The following is an 18969-nucleotide window of genomic DNA, read 5'->3' as shown; positions in this document are numbered from 1 at the left end:
TGAGCTTATTATGATGCCTTATGTGCGCAGGAGCAAAGACCTAATGATAGCAACGATGGTGATGTCAAGGCAAATACGGGGGCAAGGATGTGTGCCATCTGTGTTTTGGAGTATGTTTGCGGGATTCTTGCCAAGACGACTTTTTCATGCCTCCTAGGAAAATGTGGAGCTGAGGGGAGGGACGGTTTTATCCACAGCATTACAGAGTCTGACACTTCCTCCTAGTACTGAGGAAAGAGAGATGGAGGATGGAGTGAGATAACTGGAACTGCAGGCAGGAGTGAGATGCTTCTTTAGAACATCTGGGGGGTACCAATGAGGGGTGCTTTGAAACGCCAGTGCTGTGTGCAAAGCCTGACTTCTGTTGCCAGTCAGATCCAGGTTTAAAGTCCTAACTCTGCCACTCACTTGCTGTGAGGACTTAAGAAAGCTCAGAAACTGCTTTGCCCAGTGTTTGGCTCACTGGATACATATTAGCTTTTATTAAATTTAATATGTATATTAATAACAATATTCAGGGCCCACAGTCAGCTAAACTTGCCAAAAAGGAATGTCATAAATTTTAACATTTGAGTCAGCTATATTTAATAACTTTTTAAAAGAAAACACAAAGATTACTTTTTGAATGGATACTGCAAACAGTACAAGAAAACATAGAGAATCTTCCAGAAGGCAGAGAGGCAGCTGGCAGAGGGTGCGGCCCTACAGCATAGTTGTTTATATTTGATTACTTTTGTTTAAAACCGATGAAATAATTAAAATAAATCCTTTGTGCTCAAGGGATAGGTCCTAGTAAGAAGAACTCTAGTAGTTCGCTTGGATGGGATTTCTGGAAGAATTAGAGGAGGGTTACATAATCTCCATTCATAAAAATAGAATTGATTTATGCAAAACAACTCATTAATATGTATGTGAAAGTAGATCTCTCAACTGCACAATTCTCAAAAAGGGGAAAAAACACCCTGCAATTGACTTGTTAAATCACGTCTATAGATCCAGACTCTTCCTCATTTGCATTTTCTGTCATGAGTAGAAACATTGCCTAGGAGGATAGTATTTCTGGCAAGGGATTACAGTTTGAAAACCTATTGCTTTGGTTAATGCTCAAGCACATTTTTTACTTGTTCTTTATTCTAATGGCATTAATATATTTGCTTTTTTTTTTTTAAGTGAGTTTGCAGTTATATTTGGGCAGATACACAAATACAGAAAAAAGACTTTCTTTTGCTCTCTGCTTACACTTGTGTTTGGAACTCAGCAAGTGCTTGATAAATGTGAGTTGTTTGAATGTACAAATGCATATGTTGAATAGCCATCTTAGAGTTTGGAAATATAGATTATCATTTGTTTTTCCTCTGGATTTGTGTAGACCATAACAGAGCTGCCTCCTTGTATGACCTTGTGTTGACCTCTGTGGTAATGCTGTTAGTGGACTGTTTTAGGCTCTAGCCTAAGGCTTATTTTGAGACTCTGCTGCTCACAGTCTGGTATCCAAGGGCAGTGACATCAGTGCCATCTGGGAGCTTGCTAGACATGTTGAATATTGGGTCCCCCTTTAGACCTTCTAAATCAGAATTTACATTTAATAAGATCCCCAAGTGATCCACCTGTGCATTAAAATTTGACAAGCACCCGTTGAGTGATTAGGAATGTGGTTAAAACATCAGAATGTCTGACATCCAATCTAAGCTTCTCTCTTTTCTGATGTCCTTGGGCATTCACTTCTCTGAGCTTAATTTTGCTCATCGATAAAATTAGGATTTTAATAGTCGCTTATTTGGTACCTGGTAGTTTTAAGGATTCAGCTAGATTATTCTGTTTAATTAGAAAGAACTCTTTTGATGGTTGGTACTTTAAGGAAGAAACATCTAAAGCACACATCACAGAGGATGCTTTCAAGTTCACAAAACTTGAAATGCTTATGTGCTTTGTTTCAATGAATTCTCATTATTTTCTCACTGTTACAAAAATGGAGAAGGAAGTAACATAAACATAAATGTAGTAATACTGATTCGGGAGCCAGAACGTGTACCTTCCCAAAGCATCCATCTTGGACGTAGGGAAAAAGACAGCCTCCTAGAACCACACAGAGGAATGTTCAAGAGAAATAGTCTAACCTTGTTTTCTGAAATAGCAAAGCAGAAGCTCTGGAGTCAGTTCCTACTTTGGGAGCCTTCCACCAAGAAAGACCACATAATATATGAACAAAGTAAGTATTAGATTGACTTGCAGTTTGACATATTTAGCAACTCATGTCTGTTGCCTGTATTTTAAAGGACTATTGATGTTGTAACAGTGACAACTAGACATCAGTAAGATTCCCAAACAGATAGAGACGTTAGCTACAGCGATGGTACACTGGGCACATAGTTTGGGAAGTCTCCTAACAAATATTATGTAAAAAGCTTAATAAGTACCTAATAAATAGTAGCTATTATTTTTCAGATACGATATAAGAAGCCACCGTAAGAAAATCCAGTGTGTGAGCGTGTTTGTGAGGGGACTGTCATTCCCTAAATCACCTACTTTATTCTTTCTTTTTTTGTTTTTTTTTTAATTTTTTATTGATACATAATTGTACATATTCATGGAGTATATATTATATTTTGATACAAGCATATAACATATAATAATCAAATCAGGGTAATTGGGACATGATTCACCTGAAACATTTATCATTGCTTTATGTTGGGAACTTGATGAGAATTCATAGGGGAAACTTCCCTTAGGTTTCAGAGTCAGAGTGATTATGCTCACAGGAACAATTGTCATATTTTTATCCCATGAAAGTACTACTCTCTGCCTTGGCCACCAACTGTAAAGCTTTTTAAAGCTCAACTTTAATAATTGGACAGGATCTTGTGGCATGAATTTTTATCCTCCTGTTGTTCTCTTTGGATTTTATTCTCCTTGGGTTTAGCTTACAATTTGAGCCTCATTTTTCCTTTATCCATATCATCTCTTTTAATAACTACCAGATATCAAGACTTATTGTAAGATGGCCATAATTAATAAAGTGTGGTATTTACACAAGCATAGGCAGATATAACAAAGGAAGAGAGAATGGAGAACTCAAAAACAGTCCCAAGCATGTATGCACACTTGATTTCTTTCAGACATGGCATTGTAGAACAACAAAGGAAGGATTGCCTTTTAATACATATCCTGGCTCAACTGGACCCCTATAGAAAAAAAACATTGGAATGAACTTACAGCATTCAAATGAATAAATTCATAAATAAATAAATTTCAGGTGCCTTGTAATTTTAAATATGAAGAACAAAATACATTGTAGAAGATAATATAGAAGAATATCTTTATGATCTCAGGGTAGGGAAATATTTCTTAAACTTTTTACAAAAACCATCATCCTATATAGGAAAAGATAAATAAATTGGACTATGTTAAATTTAAAACATTTTGTTTATCAAAAGACATGATTAAGAGAGTGAAAAGGCAAGCCATACAGTAGTGGTTTCCCATATATCAAAGCAACAAAGTGCTTGTATCCAGAATCAATCACTAAGAAAAAGACGACTCAGTAGAAAAATGGAAAAATGAGTAAAACTGTTCCTAAAGAGGGGAGGGATTTCCAAATACTCAGTACATATATAAAAAGGTGCTTAATTTCATTGGTTTTTCAGGAAACAGAAGCTAAATAGAATGAGATACTCTTTATTAACCCCCCAAAATGCTAAAATTTTTAAAGGATCATCATATCAAGTGTTGTCAGAAATGTAGTACAAAACATTTCTGGTAAGGGTAGAAATTAATAAAATCACTCTGCACAACAGTTTGGTTGTATCTTTTAGTGTTATTCATATACCTACACAATTGCCCTATGGCTCTATGGTCTATACAGCAGAAAAACATATGCACAAATGTACCAAAAGATACCTACAAGAATGTTCATAGAAGAATTATACATTGTTGCTCCTAGAAATAACCCAAATTTCCAATAACAGCAGAAGCTGTACAAAAATTGTAGTATATTCATACAATATACTATTCTACAGCAAGGGGAAAAAATGAACTACAGACACCTACAACGACAGGGATGAATCACACAAACATAGTTGGCTAAAAAGCCAGACTTGAAGGAATGTGTATAGTTTTATTCATCTAAAATTCAAAAAGCCACAATACTTAATTATAAATTTACAAGTCAAGACATGACTCATCTCTGAGACAGAAGGAGGAAGTAGTAATTGGAAAGCGACCCAAGGGGAGAACTTTCTGGGGGTGTTGGGAATGTACTTCTGGACCTGGCTTAGTAATGTTTTATTGAGTTATTTATGTCTTTCTGGACTTTTCAGTACATATTATACTTCCCGGAAAAGGTACGGCGTAAATTAACACCGTAAAATGTAATGAACATTTCCAGGTGTTTCCACCAAAACTCTCTATTATTTGTATTTGCTTTCTAAGCACTTGATTCTAATTTACTTTTTAGATAATATTGGATATATATTCAAAATAAATACCAGAATTTTTTTTTATCTGATCCTTTAGTGCAAATAAGAATTTTATGCTATAATTTGAACCAATTTTATAAATCTCAGAAGCAAAATCCATATGGACCATGTCCATAACTTTTTCAAAACCATTTGTAAAATAGCATAAGAGTAATAAACAAAACTTTCAGCTTTGTGTTTCTGTTTCCAGTTTTACAAATTGGAAACTAGGTTTTGATAGGATGAATCCCTTACTTCCTAATATTTTCCTTGCCCACCCCAACTCTTAGCCTGTGCAGTGTGAATGTGCAATTTTATTCAAATGGACCAAAAAGACTCACTCCTGCTGAATATAAGGAGAGGTGAGTGTTGGGAGAAAGACTGAATTTTGAAGAAGTGTCATTTCTGATAAGATACATAAATAGATATCCAGCAGTGATGATGCAGGAAAAATGAGGCTAAAGCATTGAACAATCTACTTTCCTGTTGATTTTAAATTTAAATATAATAATGGTTTGGTGTAATTTAACCACACAACTGCTCCCTGTCCATTTGTTTAAGATCTGAATTAGTTTTAAAAGCAAAGGTTTCTTTTTGATATGATACCAATTGGTGATTATGGTATTATTTCATCAAGAGAAATTCAGAATATTAAATCCATTGTTTAGTGCTATTTCAAAATGATATTAAAAAGCCAAAACTCATGTATTACCTTTTTTTTAATTCAAGAAATTAAAGAAAAAGTATTTCTTCATGAATTTTGTTTAGCTAGTTCTTTTCCAATGTACAAAAAAGGTTACAAGCCATTTTGCACTTTCATTTATAATTAGATATGCATTATCCACTTAATACACACTTCAAAATGATCAGGGACTTTACAATTTCTAAATGCATTTTTAAGTGTTATTTTTAAAACTTCTTCCCCTGGGTCTTAATTTCTTTTTAAGATATAAATGTACTTTATCATCATATCATCAGGATCATGTATAACTATTTTTGCATTTCTTATATATGAAAGAATTTTAAATACATTTGGAACTAATCAGTGCCCATGAAGCTTTTAAAATTTATTTCTAAATGTGAGGGTGTTTTCTTTCCTTACTTATAAAGACCCTGCCCAAAACATAGAAATAAAAATATATGTCACCTTCAAATACATAAATCTTAGAAATCCTTCTGTAAGAAGTCAAAGACATTTATATGATGACTTTTACCTTTTTTGTTGTGCTGTGAACTATGGTTTTTAATTTATGAGAATTGTTTTATTTCCTCTATCAATAAAATAAATTCATATCTAAAAAATTGTTTCAAGATGGAGATGTAAGAAGTTCTGGATCTGCTGTAGGCTGGGTAACCTTGGGTAAGTAACATAGTTGTCCTGCCTTGAACTTCTCCAGTTCAGAATAGCTTACAGGTAGAGAATGAAGATGAACGGCATGGCAGGTATAAAACTCTTTGCATTCCTCTGGAAAAAAATTACAGTGATTGTAAAGGCCTACATGTTTATAGCCCTTTGAAATACATTATTACCACATTTTAACCTTGCATCATTTAAAGTCAATCCTGTGATGTGGAGAAAGAATTCTTTAACCCCATCTGATCAGTTATTTTAAGAATTGAGTTTCGGGAAACCCCAATGTATACTGTGGTTTTAATAATATTAATAACATCAGTAATGTGTCAGACTAACATTTGTAAGGAAAAAGTATGTGGCATTTCAACTACATTTTATAAACAACTTCAACATCCTTAGATAATTCAAAATGGGTTCCATTGCTCTTAGGATAAATAGCGAAATACAAAACTTTGCCTATTAATAGATGTACAGCCAGGTTCCTGACTATCCCTCCATAGTCAGCTCACGCCCATCTGTCCATTGCTCTTGTCCTCTGCTTTACATATGGTAAAGATTTGGTCCTCATGGTAACTCTAGTTGAAATGGGTAATATTGGCACCCCCACTTTACACATGAAGTAACACTTGTGCACAATGTCATCTTGCATGTTAAATATTGCACTATGATGAGTTTGGGGGTGTTTCTTTGGTATCTCATAATATCGCTCAATTTTCCCATCATTTAAAAATTAAGCTTGGATATAAAGGGCCTCCTATAACAGCCTCCAAATTATTTTCCAGCCTTAACACAGAAAAGCAGTCACTTCTTAAACCCAGCCTTCTGCATTCCAGTAAGCCTGCCTCCTCTATCTTTTGCCCTCCTCACACTTTCTTAAGTACTGGAAGATTGTTCACACATCTGCATATCCTCTTTCTGTCCTTCCAACCTGCATGTTCTCTGCCACCCACTTTCTGTGTCTGGAACACAAAGCAATATTTCAAGGCTCAATGTGAGCCTCATTTCCTATGGACGCCTTCCCTTGTTCTTTCTCCAATCCAGACAAATTTCACTACTTCTCACTCTGGGCTGCTCCCCACTACAGGTGAAGTTCGCCTCTTCCACTTTGCTGTCAAGTAGGCGGTAAGAGCATGAACTCTTTACTCCAGCTGCCTGGATTGGAATACTGAATCTGCCACTTACCATGTGGGATTTTAGGCAGGTTAGTTCCTTCTTCTATGTCTCAATCTGCTCCTCTGAAAGCAGGGATTGTGATACTCTCAGAGGATTATTGTGAGAATCAATTGAGTTAATTTACATGAAAAGTTTGGAACAATGCCTGCCACATAATTTATACTGTGTTAGTGCTAGCGATTTCTTTTCTACTTCTTTTTAAAAAAAATTATACATAAGGTTTCACCTGTCTGCTCTGTGAAGACAGGAAATAGCTGTTTCCTACCTACCATTTAATCTTCAGGACCTAGCACAGTGCTTGATGCATATAAATTAGGTGTTCTATAGTTGCTTGGAGGATGAATAAATGAACGGTCAATTAGGAGGTCCCACTCTAGCTGTCTTTCCTTCTGCAACCGTGGAACACATTTATTTGAAACGGTATCTGTGATTAAATTTTAAATAATGCAAGAGCAAAAGGTTGCATTCATGGCTACCTTTTATCCTAAATGTTTATCTTTTCATTGGTAGAGTTCTATATTGTAAGAGCCTCCAAGAAATTCGGCTTAGTGATATCATAGGCTTCTTTCAAAACACCTATCTCATCTTCTCAAGGAAGACATTTTTAAACAGTAATGACAGATGCAATGTTCTCTCACACAAGTACAGACTAATTCATTAACATACATGTGAAAAGAAGAAGTCTACATGCAACCTTTACCACCAAAATCCTTGAGAAATAAAAGAAATTCAAAGCAGCTAGAAATGATTTAAAAAGTCAAACTGGTTTTATCATTCAAGAACACCAGGGTGGCAAGAGAAGACTTTGGTGACTAGACACCTGCTGAATTTGCTTTAGGGTTGAGTTTGGGCGATGGAAAGAAAGAGGAACTTAAATTAGAATCTACCTGAGTATTTGGACAGAGTCCTATTCTGAAGAGCTGAAAGGGACTTTTGTAATCAAATAATTCCAAACATACATTTAATAAGTACAGAGGGGTGAATGGCTTGTCTTGGTCACCTAGCTGGTTAAAGACAGATTTGATTTAGAAGCATATTTCTTAATAGTTAGTTTTTTTATACACAGGCCACATTTCAGGATGGTTTCATGGTGGGATGATTCATGATGAAGCAGGGTATTACAGGCTGTGTCTAAAATAAACTCAGAGTGTGCTTTTGGATTGCTAAACACCGGGATAAAAGTGACAAACAAAAGCCATCAATCATCTAGAGGTATGTACCTGCAGCATCTCTCCCATGGACAGGTTAGGTTCTGAAAGGCTGTTCATGAGTCCATTTGTTCTGAAGGTCAAAGTGACACTATACAATGGACTTCCAACTGCTCGGCAGCAGAGGAGCTGACACATTTTTATTTTGATGCCTAGCTTTGTACTGAAGTTTGTATGAGGGGGATACTGGACCCATTTTTTTCTATCAATAAGTAGACCAAATATCTCCCATTAAGTGTTTGATGTCTGTCCTACTTCAGGTTCCTTAGAAGCAGAGCCTGAGGCAGGGATTCAAGTGCATATGGTTTGTTAAGTGTGCATTCTCAGAAGAAAGGCAGAAAGGAGAGCAGGAGAGAGCAAAGGAAGGAGCTAAGTAAGAAGGTGTCTCAGCTGTTGTCTAGTTTCAGTCTGATCCCACGGGGAGGTCTGGGGCATGAAATGCAGAAAAGGGGCATCTGTTGGCATTAATAGCTGGGGATGGTCACTTTTTAAAGGGAATCTGGACAGGCCTCCACCAGTACCTACCACCAAATTTATTGTGAACCTTACCTGCAGATATCATTTATCATCTAGACAATAATTGTGCTAATAGCAAATGAAATAAAGAAAGAAGGCCCACATGATTTGGGTGGGCAGTGTTTGAGGACTCAGCACTCTAACATGAAGCCCATGAGTTTTAGACTCTGAACTTTTTTTTTTTTTTTTTAATAATCAAGTTACAGCTTGTTGTCTACCAATGTACCTTAAGAAAGCTCCAATCTCTGTGAACCTCAGGCTTCTAATCTATAAAATGGGAACAACAGCATCTTCCTCCTAGATTTTTGGCCTGTTCAAGAGAGATAATATGTGCCAAAGCACCTAAAAAAACTTGAAAACAAGAGGACAAGAAACTGGTCTGAAAAAAGTTTAAAAATGCAATCTAGAAGAGTTTTCTATGAGAAGCTGTAGCAGTTTGAAGATGTAGATGTTTGTCCCAGTTGAGAAAGGACTTCACATTCATTATCTCAGTTAATCCATGTCATTGTCCTATAGGGTGGATACAGCTGTAATTCTCATTCTATAAATTTCTTAACAAAGGCTTCATGTTGCGAGGTTTTCTAATTTCATGCTGCTAAATACTTGCCATAGATAGATAGAATTTGAACTCAGATTTGTCTATATTTAAATATCTCAGCATTTCATTATCATTGTTATCTTACCAAAGGACATTTTTACCAAAATGGACATTGGTGAGAATTTATAAAGGAGGTGGTGAAGAATGAAAACTTAAATGAAGAAGTGTTAAATAGTTCATGCACTTTAGGAACCTTCCATTTGGTTAGAGACTTGTATTTTGACTCTACTTTTTCTGTTTTCACACTCTAGCAAATTTCTCCCTGGAGATACTAGGGAACATCGTGGATATGGCACCACTGTAGGTACTGGACAGAAAGGGCAAAATGCTGTGGTGCTTGTTTTTGTTTTTTCAAATGTGAGACTTAGAGCCTAAGATCCTTTAAACTTTGCAGAAGAAACGTCAGTTCTTGGATACGGGCCATTTTACTTTCTGCATGAATAGTAATAGAAATGCTTTTAAGAATCAACGGTTATACACCTTCAGCCCAAAAGGAGGAAAATTTCATGAAGAGACAGGAAAGTCAGCAAGGACAGAAAAATTGATTTCCCCTATTTTGTCAAATGAAAGCATACAATTTCTTCTTGATTGAAGCTTTTCTCTTTTTGGCAAAGACAAAATATGTTTTAACTAGGGAAACTTCTAGTTGCAAATATTTTTAAAAGCAGAACAAAATGTGAGATATAATAATGTAGGAAATTTTAAAACATACTTTTGCTAAAAAGTGAGGAACATAGAAGAAAAAAATGTATGGTTATATAAAGCAGGGTGTATTAATTTGAGATGGAGATATTCAGTTGTTTTCAAGAGTGGATAGAATCCATAACTCTAGAGAAACTCAAGGGTATAGCAAATAAAATATACTGTATGGAGTTTTCCTTACCAGAGAGTCAAATTTATTCTTATGGAATCTGATTTAAATCATACATATCTTCTAAGGTCATCTGCTATCCAAACAGAGAAATAAATAATTATTGTAGCAGAATCATTCAGTCTCTGGAACAATCTTTTTTTTTTTCTGTAACATATTAATAAATTTCTGTATTATTTTGTTCCCTATTAGTTTCCCAAGTGATGATGTTAGCTGAAATGCATAAATCAAGGGTTATAATTATCTTTAACCTAAGTGTCGAAGAAGTCACCAGCCTCTATCCATAATCCATTTAGATCCACAATTCCCTACATTCTCCTTTTATTTCCACAGATACAAATACATTCAGGTACAATTAGCAATGAATTTGTGTGTGTGTGTGTGTGTGTGTGTATATATATGTACATATGTGTACGTGTATATATATTTTTATAAAACCAGAAACAAGGCTATCCCAAAATGGTCAACATATGGGCAACTGTGTGTACACCGAGGGGTCTCTGGTGCAGCATAACCCTTGGAACACAAGACTTGCAATGAGAACCTGATCTAATTATTAATTCATATATCTGCTGGTGACTAAAGTAATTTCACAAGATGAGCTTTGGGCATATATTTATTAATAAAATTTCAGAAAAATTACTTTTTCAAAGTAACAGACAGCATAGAGATTTCCACGAGCCCTGCAGGTGTAGGTGCTAACTTTTTGGCTCCCTGATAGATCCTCTGGGGCACAGGAGGGAGTGCAAAGAGAGAACTGCAAGCCTTCTACTTTATCCACATCAGCAGATATAATTACTCTCAAACAAGGGTTTTGCTGGATCCAATATGAAACATTTCAGTCCTTGGAAACACTATATACAAAGGATATTAGAGGCAGTATGTCTATTGTTCATCTGCTAATGTCCCCAAATGTCACCAAGGTAATTACTTGGATGACATTTATGTGATGCAGCTGGACATTGTTACAGTTAATATAAAGCCTGCCTTTGGCAACCACTTTATTTCCACCTACATCAAACTGTGGGTGTGTGATCGCTTTTCTTGGGAGAACACCCACCTCCCCCAAATGACATCTCTGACCCCAATTTTTTCTTCCTGTGCTCTGCACAGTAATAGCCAATGCAAAAGGGAAAAAAATAGTACTATGTCATATGTCTTTACCTTAATATTTATATCTGGAATTTTTAGAGATGACTCTAAAAATAATTCCTAAAATAGAATAACATTGATTTTTTTGAAACAGTTTTCCATTATCCCCAGGAGTCTAGATTCACAAAATGTACATTGTCAAAACTTTTACCTCTATAAAATTATATTCATTCTCAAAGATCAGATTGTTGGAAAAGTTGGATTTTAAAATATGTATATCATAATAATATTATATTCTCAGAGTCATAGAGTATAGATCCCCCCCAAAAAACTCACATGCAAACTGAAGCTTCGCCTTCCGACTTAGAATTGTCCCCAGAAGATTAGTGGCCAGGCACTGGTATGTACCAATATCTTGATCTGTGTGGGGGTTACTGATGGCCAAACTGCCTCCATCCAACCTGTAGTGGTAACTCATGGTAAAATCAATATCTGTGCCATTTAGCTTCCACCTTTAAGGGAAAAAAAAATCAAATTACACTTATAATATACAGAGTCAATTACTCTTTGTCTTAAACATCATGCAGTTTTAGTTCCTGCAAGTATTAAAAAAAAAAAAAAGACACGGTTACATGTAGAGATAATCCCACCAGTTTTACCAAAGATAACTGTCTTGATGAGCTCAGTGATGCAATAATTAGATTATTTTAAAGACCTCCTCTTTACATGTTGCAAATATTCACACAAATGTATAGAAAGAGACAACAGAACTCTTGAAATGAGAAATAAAAATTAGACATTTAGTCGGTAATACCTGCCATCCTATTCCTTTAGCACCTTTTCAAATAGCACATACCGTACCTGAACACCCACAACTGATACTTCAGAATTGAATGCCACAAGTGATTTAAAGATAGAAATCCAAGAAGGGTATATCACAAATGGCAGAAAGAATGGCAACAAAAACTTTACAATGCCAATTCGAGGCTGAAAACAAAACGATAATAATAACCTGACTGCTTTAGAACATGATTGTCTCTGTTAGTCTGTTACTCGGAAAATTAATCATGTTGAAAATATTTCAACAGTACTTGGAAATGCCAAACTAAAATTATACTTCAGCAAAACAAATGCTGTTTGAAAGGTTTTTATTTTAGGAAGCAAAAGTCTCTTGGCTTAGCTATTAGTCAACAATCCTTTAGTACGTGAATTAACTAGCTGAAGGGCCTTAGAGTTACATTTATATTCAGAGAATCGTAAGTAGTTTTAGAAGTTTTATTTGGATATTTTAAGACAAATACATACCCAGTAATCATCGCTAACAAACTCACTTCCTTTGCCTTTTACCTCCCAACTCAAAGTCTCTAAACATTTTGAAGTAGGAATCTTGCATATTTAATGAGATACATTCCTAGGTCACAAGTTGTGCGTTCTCATATGAACCATTTAGGAAAACAGACATTGAAAAATACTGAATATTCCAATGAAGGATTTATAAGGGGAAAAAGAGAAAAAAATATTGAATAATGACAGCCAGTTGTAGGCATGGAGGTATATCTTTTCTCTCCCATTGCTAGGTTCATGGCCAAGGCCTCTATAACAAAAGGCAGGTTAATAAGAGAAAAACACACAAATTTATTTAATATAAGTTTTACATGATATGAGGGCCTTCAGAAACAAAGATCCAAAGAAACAGGGAAACCTGTGGATTTTTATGCTAGTTTTGATGAAGAACAGATAGTCGTGTAGAAGTATAACTGGACAGAGATGGTATGATCTAATGGTAATAAATTGGGGGAAACTTATCAAAGCTTGTTTATTCAGATTTTTCTTGGTGTCTTTGTGTCTTCCAGGGGTAAAAGGATGTTCCTTTCCTCTGGGTATAGGAAGAGGACCTCTGGAATGAATTTTTTATGACCTGCTTCAAGGAAGAAGAGCAAGGGGAAGGTGAGAGTGACCTTCCTGTTTGGCATTTTCTCAAATGACAGGGTACCATATTTTGGGGTGTTCTGAACCTCATCACAGTCTTTTAGAAAAACAAGTAAATGGCCTCTTCCTATGGAATACAGTCAATTTCCAAACCATGTATTTTAGGGTCTATGCCAGCTTTACCATGATTCTCCCCTTCATACTGAATTCATAATTAAAAATATTTTGGTGGGGATGGCTGATTTTAAGACATGAATGACATGTTACAGAATTAATTCAAATGTCATTGACTTTTTTAGGAGCATCCTGAAACATCCCATGGGGAGAGTCTGACAAATGCCTACCAAAGTAGAAAAAAAAATATATAGACTTAGGTGTCCTCTACCTTCTTAAAGATGTGAAGTGATAGGCCGGGCGCGGTGGCTCACGCCTGTAATCCTAGCACTCTGGGAGGCCGAGGTGGGCGGATCGTTTGAGCTCAGGAGTTCGAGACCAGCCTGAGCAAGAGCGAGACCCCATCTCTACTAAAAATAGAAAGAAATTATACGGACAGCTAAAAATATATATAGAAAAAATTAGCCGGGCATGGTGGTGCATGCCTGTAGTCCCAGCTACTCGGGAGGCTGAGGCAGGAGGATCGCTTGAGCTCAGGAGTTTGAGGTTGCTGTGAGCTAGGCTGACGCCACGGCACTCACTCTAGCTGGGCAACAGAGTGAGACTCTGTCTCAAAAAAAAAAAAAAAGATGTGAAGTGATAGATCAAATATCAAATCAATCAGAGGTTTTGAACTAACTCTGTTACTTTTAAATTATTTAGTCATTTCCTGTGCACCTCAGCTTCTCTTTAATGAAAGGAAGTCAAAAGACAGCAGTCAAAGAGTACATTTCATTTGCCTGGATTTTCTGCCATTTTTTTTCCTAAAGGAATTTGTATAGACTGTTTCTTATTTTCAATATTAGGGTAGGAGAAAGGAAAAAAACAAAAACAAAAACTTTTCTTTCTTCAGGCCAGTCTCAAGATGCCAGTATTCTCCTTGCCAGGACTGTGATACTCTCTTATAATTTGCTTACAGGACACGATCTTTGGACCTCCATGTTCCCTATCATTTTCAAAGCAAAGGATATACCATACTTAGTTTGCCGGCTCTCTTTAATTTTGGAATCAATCACTGAAATAACTGCTGTCATCATTACATGCTCCTAATTAAGCTCAGTAATTGTTTTTCAACACAAATTCAAAGTTGTTGGCTTAGCTGCAGCAAATGAATTTTTCACAGTATCCCCATAATCATGCTGATCACTATGGTACAATGATTATTAAACTGTGCATATAGATCAGGGGTTCAACTCCTGGTGTGGGCTCTGTCCTAATTAATATGTTTAAATCAATGGAGAAACAGTATTAATGAATTCAAATGATTGCCATGCACGTGTTGCTGATAGCATTGCATACTTGGGAGTGTTTTCCTATGATGCAAACTAAGAATTATGTTTTAAATGATCATTTTAAGCATCATCTGAATTAATATGATATTAGTTCCAGGAAATATAATGGATCTGAACTAAAATCTTGACCTTTTGATGGGGGACATCTTTCACTATTAAGTAGTTCAGCCCTGTGTCAAGAATATAATGGCCGGGGGCTGTGTGTGTTTGCTGTTTTTGCATAATGTGTGTGTGTGTGTGTGTGTGTTTGTTTGTGTGTGTGTGTGTGTGCATGTTGGTAAGTTTTTTCAAAACTGGGCCTTGCTTTATAAGAACATGGAGTGCTTGAGGAAAGTATCTATTTCTCTTTTTAAAAAAGTTTTACTTTATTTTTTAATTGACAAATAATGATTGTGCATATTTGTAGGGAATAATAACATAATGTTTCAATACATGTGTACATTTTGTAATGATCAAATCAGGATATTTAGCATAGTCATCATCTCAAATATTTATCATTTCTTTGTGGTGAGAATATTCAAAATCTTCTATTCTAGCTATTTTAAAATACACGATACATTATTATTAACTATAGTCCCTTTGCCATGCAATAGAACAACAAAACTTACTCCTCCTGCTTAACTGTAACTATGCCTTTTGACCAAAGTCCCATTTTCCCTTTCTGCCCCTGCCCCAGCCTCTGGTAACCGCTATTCTACTTTCTACCTCCATGAATTCAAATTTTTGGATTCCACCTATAAGTGAGGTCATACAGTACTTGTCTCTCTATACCTGGGTTATTGCTGAGCCCATCCCCAGACTTCTCCAGGAGACCAACAAAATCTAAATTTTAAGTCTCTCTGGCTGATTGTAATATACACCGAATTTGAGACCATTGCACCTGTGGGAAGAGTCCTAGTCCTACCTTTGACATTCCTTTGCTGTGTGTCCTTGGACAAATCATCTGATTTCTCTCTAAGTCATTTCCATCAATTATAAAATTTGCACAATAACATATTTTTTGCTTTATCTCATGGGGTTGTTAAGAAGATTGAGTGGGGAAATAAACACAAAAGATAGAAGGGCAGAGGGACTACTATTATGATTTTTCCTCAGAGGCTTAGAGCTTCTCCAGACTTAAGGTTGTCTTCATGACTAGGGCAGAGTAGACTGAATTACAGAAAAGTGTCTCTTCTGGTGACCAGGTAGAGAAGAGATGTGTCAGAAATCCTCAATGGTATTCAAAGTGCTTTTCTGATAGTGAGTATATCCTATATAGAAATAATTTATGAATTTATGTGTGTGTTACTTCATTTTCCCAAATAAAATATATATTCTGAGATGGAACTAAGTTCATTGCTATCTGATTTTCCTAGACTTTCTAAGTATGAGCAATCCTTGCCAAGCACCATGTTTGGGTAACCTATTTCTTTTCCCTTTGCAAGTCTTCCTGGCTGGACTTTATATTCTCATGTGTTGCCTAGTCTTTGAAAAAATAAAGGGTAATGCTTTCCATGGGAAAGCTTTTGTTTAGGCTTGCCTCATTTCTGTGTCTTCTTGCTGTTACTGAACTCCTGTTTGGGATGGTGTTTATTTCACTGGAAATGACTTTAGCCAAGGTGCTTTTAGGCTGCTTCCAAAGTTCTGTTTTAATATTGCTTACTTTTTCCTATGAGATTTCATTTGCTATATGGAATTCACTAAAAGAAAGAAAGCAGATCTTAAAATCAAGCACGCCTTCATTTTATGGATAAGGAAGCTCATGCCAGGAGAGAGAAATGATTATTCCAAGGAATGACAGAGCTGTGACTAGTAATGATAACTCTTCATTCTAAGACAAGGTTCTTTGTATTGCTTCACTTCACACTGTGCCCAGATAACTTCAAATAATGTTAGCAGCTGTGAATTCTGAAGATTTTCCCTCTAGGACACACACACACACACACACACACACATACACATACAATTTAAGGTGAATATGGCCATTAGGTTTTTTTTTTTTTAATAAAATTTAAGTTAGAAAGCGTCATATTAAAACTAAAATTTCCCATTTCATTGCTAATGCACATTATCTGAAATATCTCTGCCCTTTGCTTTATTATCAATAAAATTGGGTCTGAGTTTGACATTTAAGCATTAAAAATTTAATTATTTTTTCACTCTCTTCCCAAAGCCTCTTGCCTATGAGTATTTTGTAACGTAATATTAGAGATGAGCTAAACCAGCTTATGGGGTTGGAAATAACAAGCTAATTTACTCATCTTTAGCCCCCTAGATTACAAGTGTCTTAGAAACACAAGCCATTTAATAACATTAGAAATTATAGTCTTCATTCTGTGTATTTCTTCACAGATACAACCGATTAGCAAATTGTCTTGAGAACCACTATTTTGTGTCTTCCTACATGTTAAAAACCAATAGATAGCTTTTTATATAAGTACATGATTTATTTTTTATTTCACTTACATTTAACAAACTTTTAAAAAATTTTTATAGGGATTCATATAATCTTTCTCTTTTCTAACAAACCCTACCAGTCCTAATGATCAGCCAAATTAGTTCTCAAAAATAAAATAACAACTTTAAGTATAAATGATCCTGATAAATGTGTTAATCAGTTTTTTTATATTTAGACATATGTTAAATTAAATAAGACAATTCATCATCGAAGGAAAACTAACAAACCAAAAAATCCTGAATGGAGTGAACCAATTTGTAAAGTGAATGATCTTCCTCTAACAGATGAGTTGAATTGATTTGGATAATCTAAAAACAAGGGAGCTGTAGTAAGTGTAATGAGAAGACCTACATATTCAGCTCTTTTGTTGTAAGTAAAAAGAAGATGCTTAAGTTAGCTCAACAAAATACAAAATAAGGTAGAGTTGCCTTTAGCTTCGTGTATTTTAATCATTTACCTAATTAATCTAGATAACTTTAAGATCACAGTAATTATTCATGTAAATACTGTATTTTTACTGCAAAATAAAATTAGGCAAAACCAGCTTATTTTGCCAAAATAGCCTGAAATTGCTACTTTGTGTGTGTGTCATTTTGACTTTACATCTAAAAATTAAGACTTTTAAAAAATTATTTTAAAACTCAAAGCTTCAGAAGTCATTTTAATATTTCTTTTGTCTTTTCCTGTATTTGCACTGCATATGCAATTTTTACCAACAAAATATCATTATTTATCCATGTATAATTTTTACATGTATATATATTTTTTATTTTTTATTTATTTATTTATTTATATTTTTTATTTCAGCTTATTATGGGGGTACAAAAGTTCAGGTTATATATATTGCCCATGCCCCCTCATTCCCCTGAGTCAGAGCTTCAAGTGTGTCCATTCCCCAGACATGCATATATTTTTGAATTTGTGAATTCCACCCACAATATAGATAAAATTCTGCCTTTACTGCCAATTTGTAAATCAGACCAAAACATTACTGATTCTTCCTCTCTGTTTTTCCACAGAAAATATGTGAGAAACAAAAACAATTTTTTTCCTATTTACCCAGAATAAAAATTCTCTTTCTGCCTTAGAGGGTACATAGCTGTAATCAACATATTTTTCTAACCACAATATTGCACTGCATGGCACCAATTTCAATACTAAATGTTCTAGGCAAACCTTATCAATAACACTGAGACATAATCATGGTTACTTGGAGGTGGTGGTGGTGATGGGGTACATTGCCTGAAAAGTAGCATGAGGGAATACCTTGGGTACAAGAAATGTCTATATCTTTAACTGAATGATGGGCACATAGCTGTATACCTATGGAAAAACTCCTTGAGCTGTACACGTCAAATTAGGGCATTTTTAAAGACTTTATTGTGTGGATGTTTTAGCTAAATGAAAAAGAACGAAACAGTGCAGCTCCCAGAGGTAGGATTTTACCTATAATGGGGTGAAGGGTAACCACTAGCAGCACAATTCAAGATGATTTCTGATTTTGATAAATCCAAAGGAAAAATGACATCTTCTGGCTCCTGAGTAAAAATAGGGCGGCTGAAAAGTCCATCACCTGGAAAAAGAAAAGAATAACATCACTAAATGAATAACCACAAAAAAACCTGAACCTTGCTATCAATGCAAGTCTATATTAAATATCAAGTGGATACACATTTTTTAAAAAACTTCTATTTTGAAACAATCTCAAAATTACAGAAAATGTTGCAAAAATGGTCCAAAGAATTTTTTTTCTGAACCACGTAGAATAATTCTGCAAACTAATACCCAATCACCCCAAATAAATTAATTTCTATTTCCTACAACTATAGAGCATCCTTCTATATAGCCATAATACAACCAACAGTATTAAGAAATTAACATTGATTCAGTAC

At 35.2% G+C, this 18969-nt stretch overlaps 1 protein-coding gene across 1 annotated transcript in view; it reads right to left on the bottom strand.

Moving 5' to 3' along the window:
- CNTN6 (contactin 6) overlaps positions 1 to 18642 on the bottom strand; it is a 156930-nt gene extending 138288 nt beyond the window's left edge. The window contains exons 1-2 of the mRNA XM_069473829.1: positions 18524 to 18642; positions 11603 to 11778 (exon numbers count right to left, since the gene is read on the bottom strand). Of these exons, the coding sequence (XP_069329930.1) occupies positions 11603 to 11744 (142 nt within the window). The 5' untranslated portion in view covers positions 11745 to 11778; positions 18524 to 18642. The remainder of the gene's footprint in view (positions 1 to 11602; positions 11779 to 18523) is intronic.
- Positions 18643 to 18969: the final 327 nt, after the last annotated feature.

Source organism: Eulemur rufifrons, chromosome 7, assembly GCF_041146395.1.
Source record: "Eulemur rufifrons isolate Redbay chromosome 7, OSU_ERuf_1, whole genome shotgun sequence".
NCBI lineage: Eukaryota > Metazoa > Chordata > Mammalia > Primates > Lemuridae > Eulemur > Eulemur rufifrons.
The sequence above is the reverse complement of the archived record's forward strand: the minus strand, read 5'-3'. Positions and strand labels throughout refer to the sequence as shown.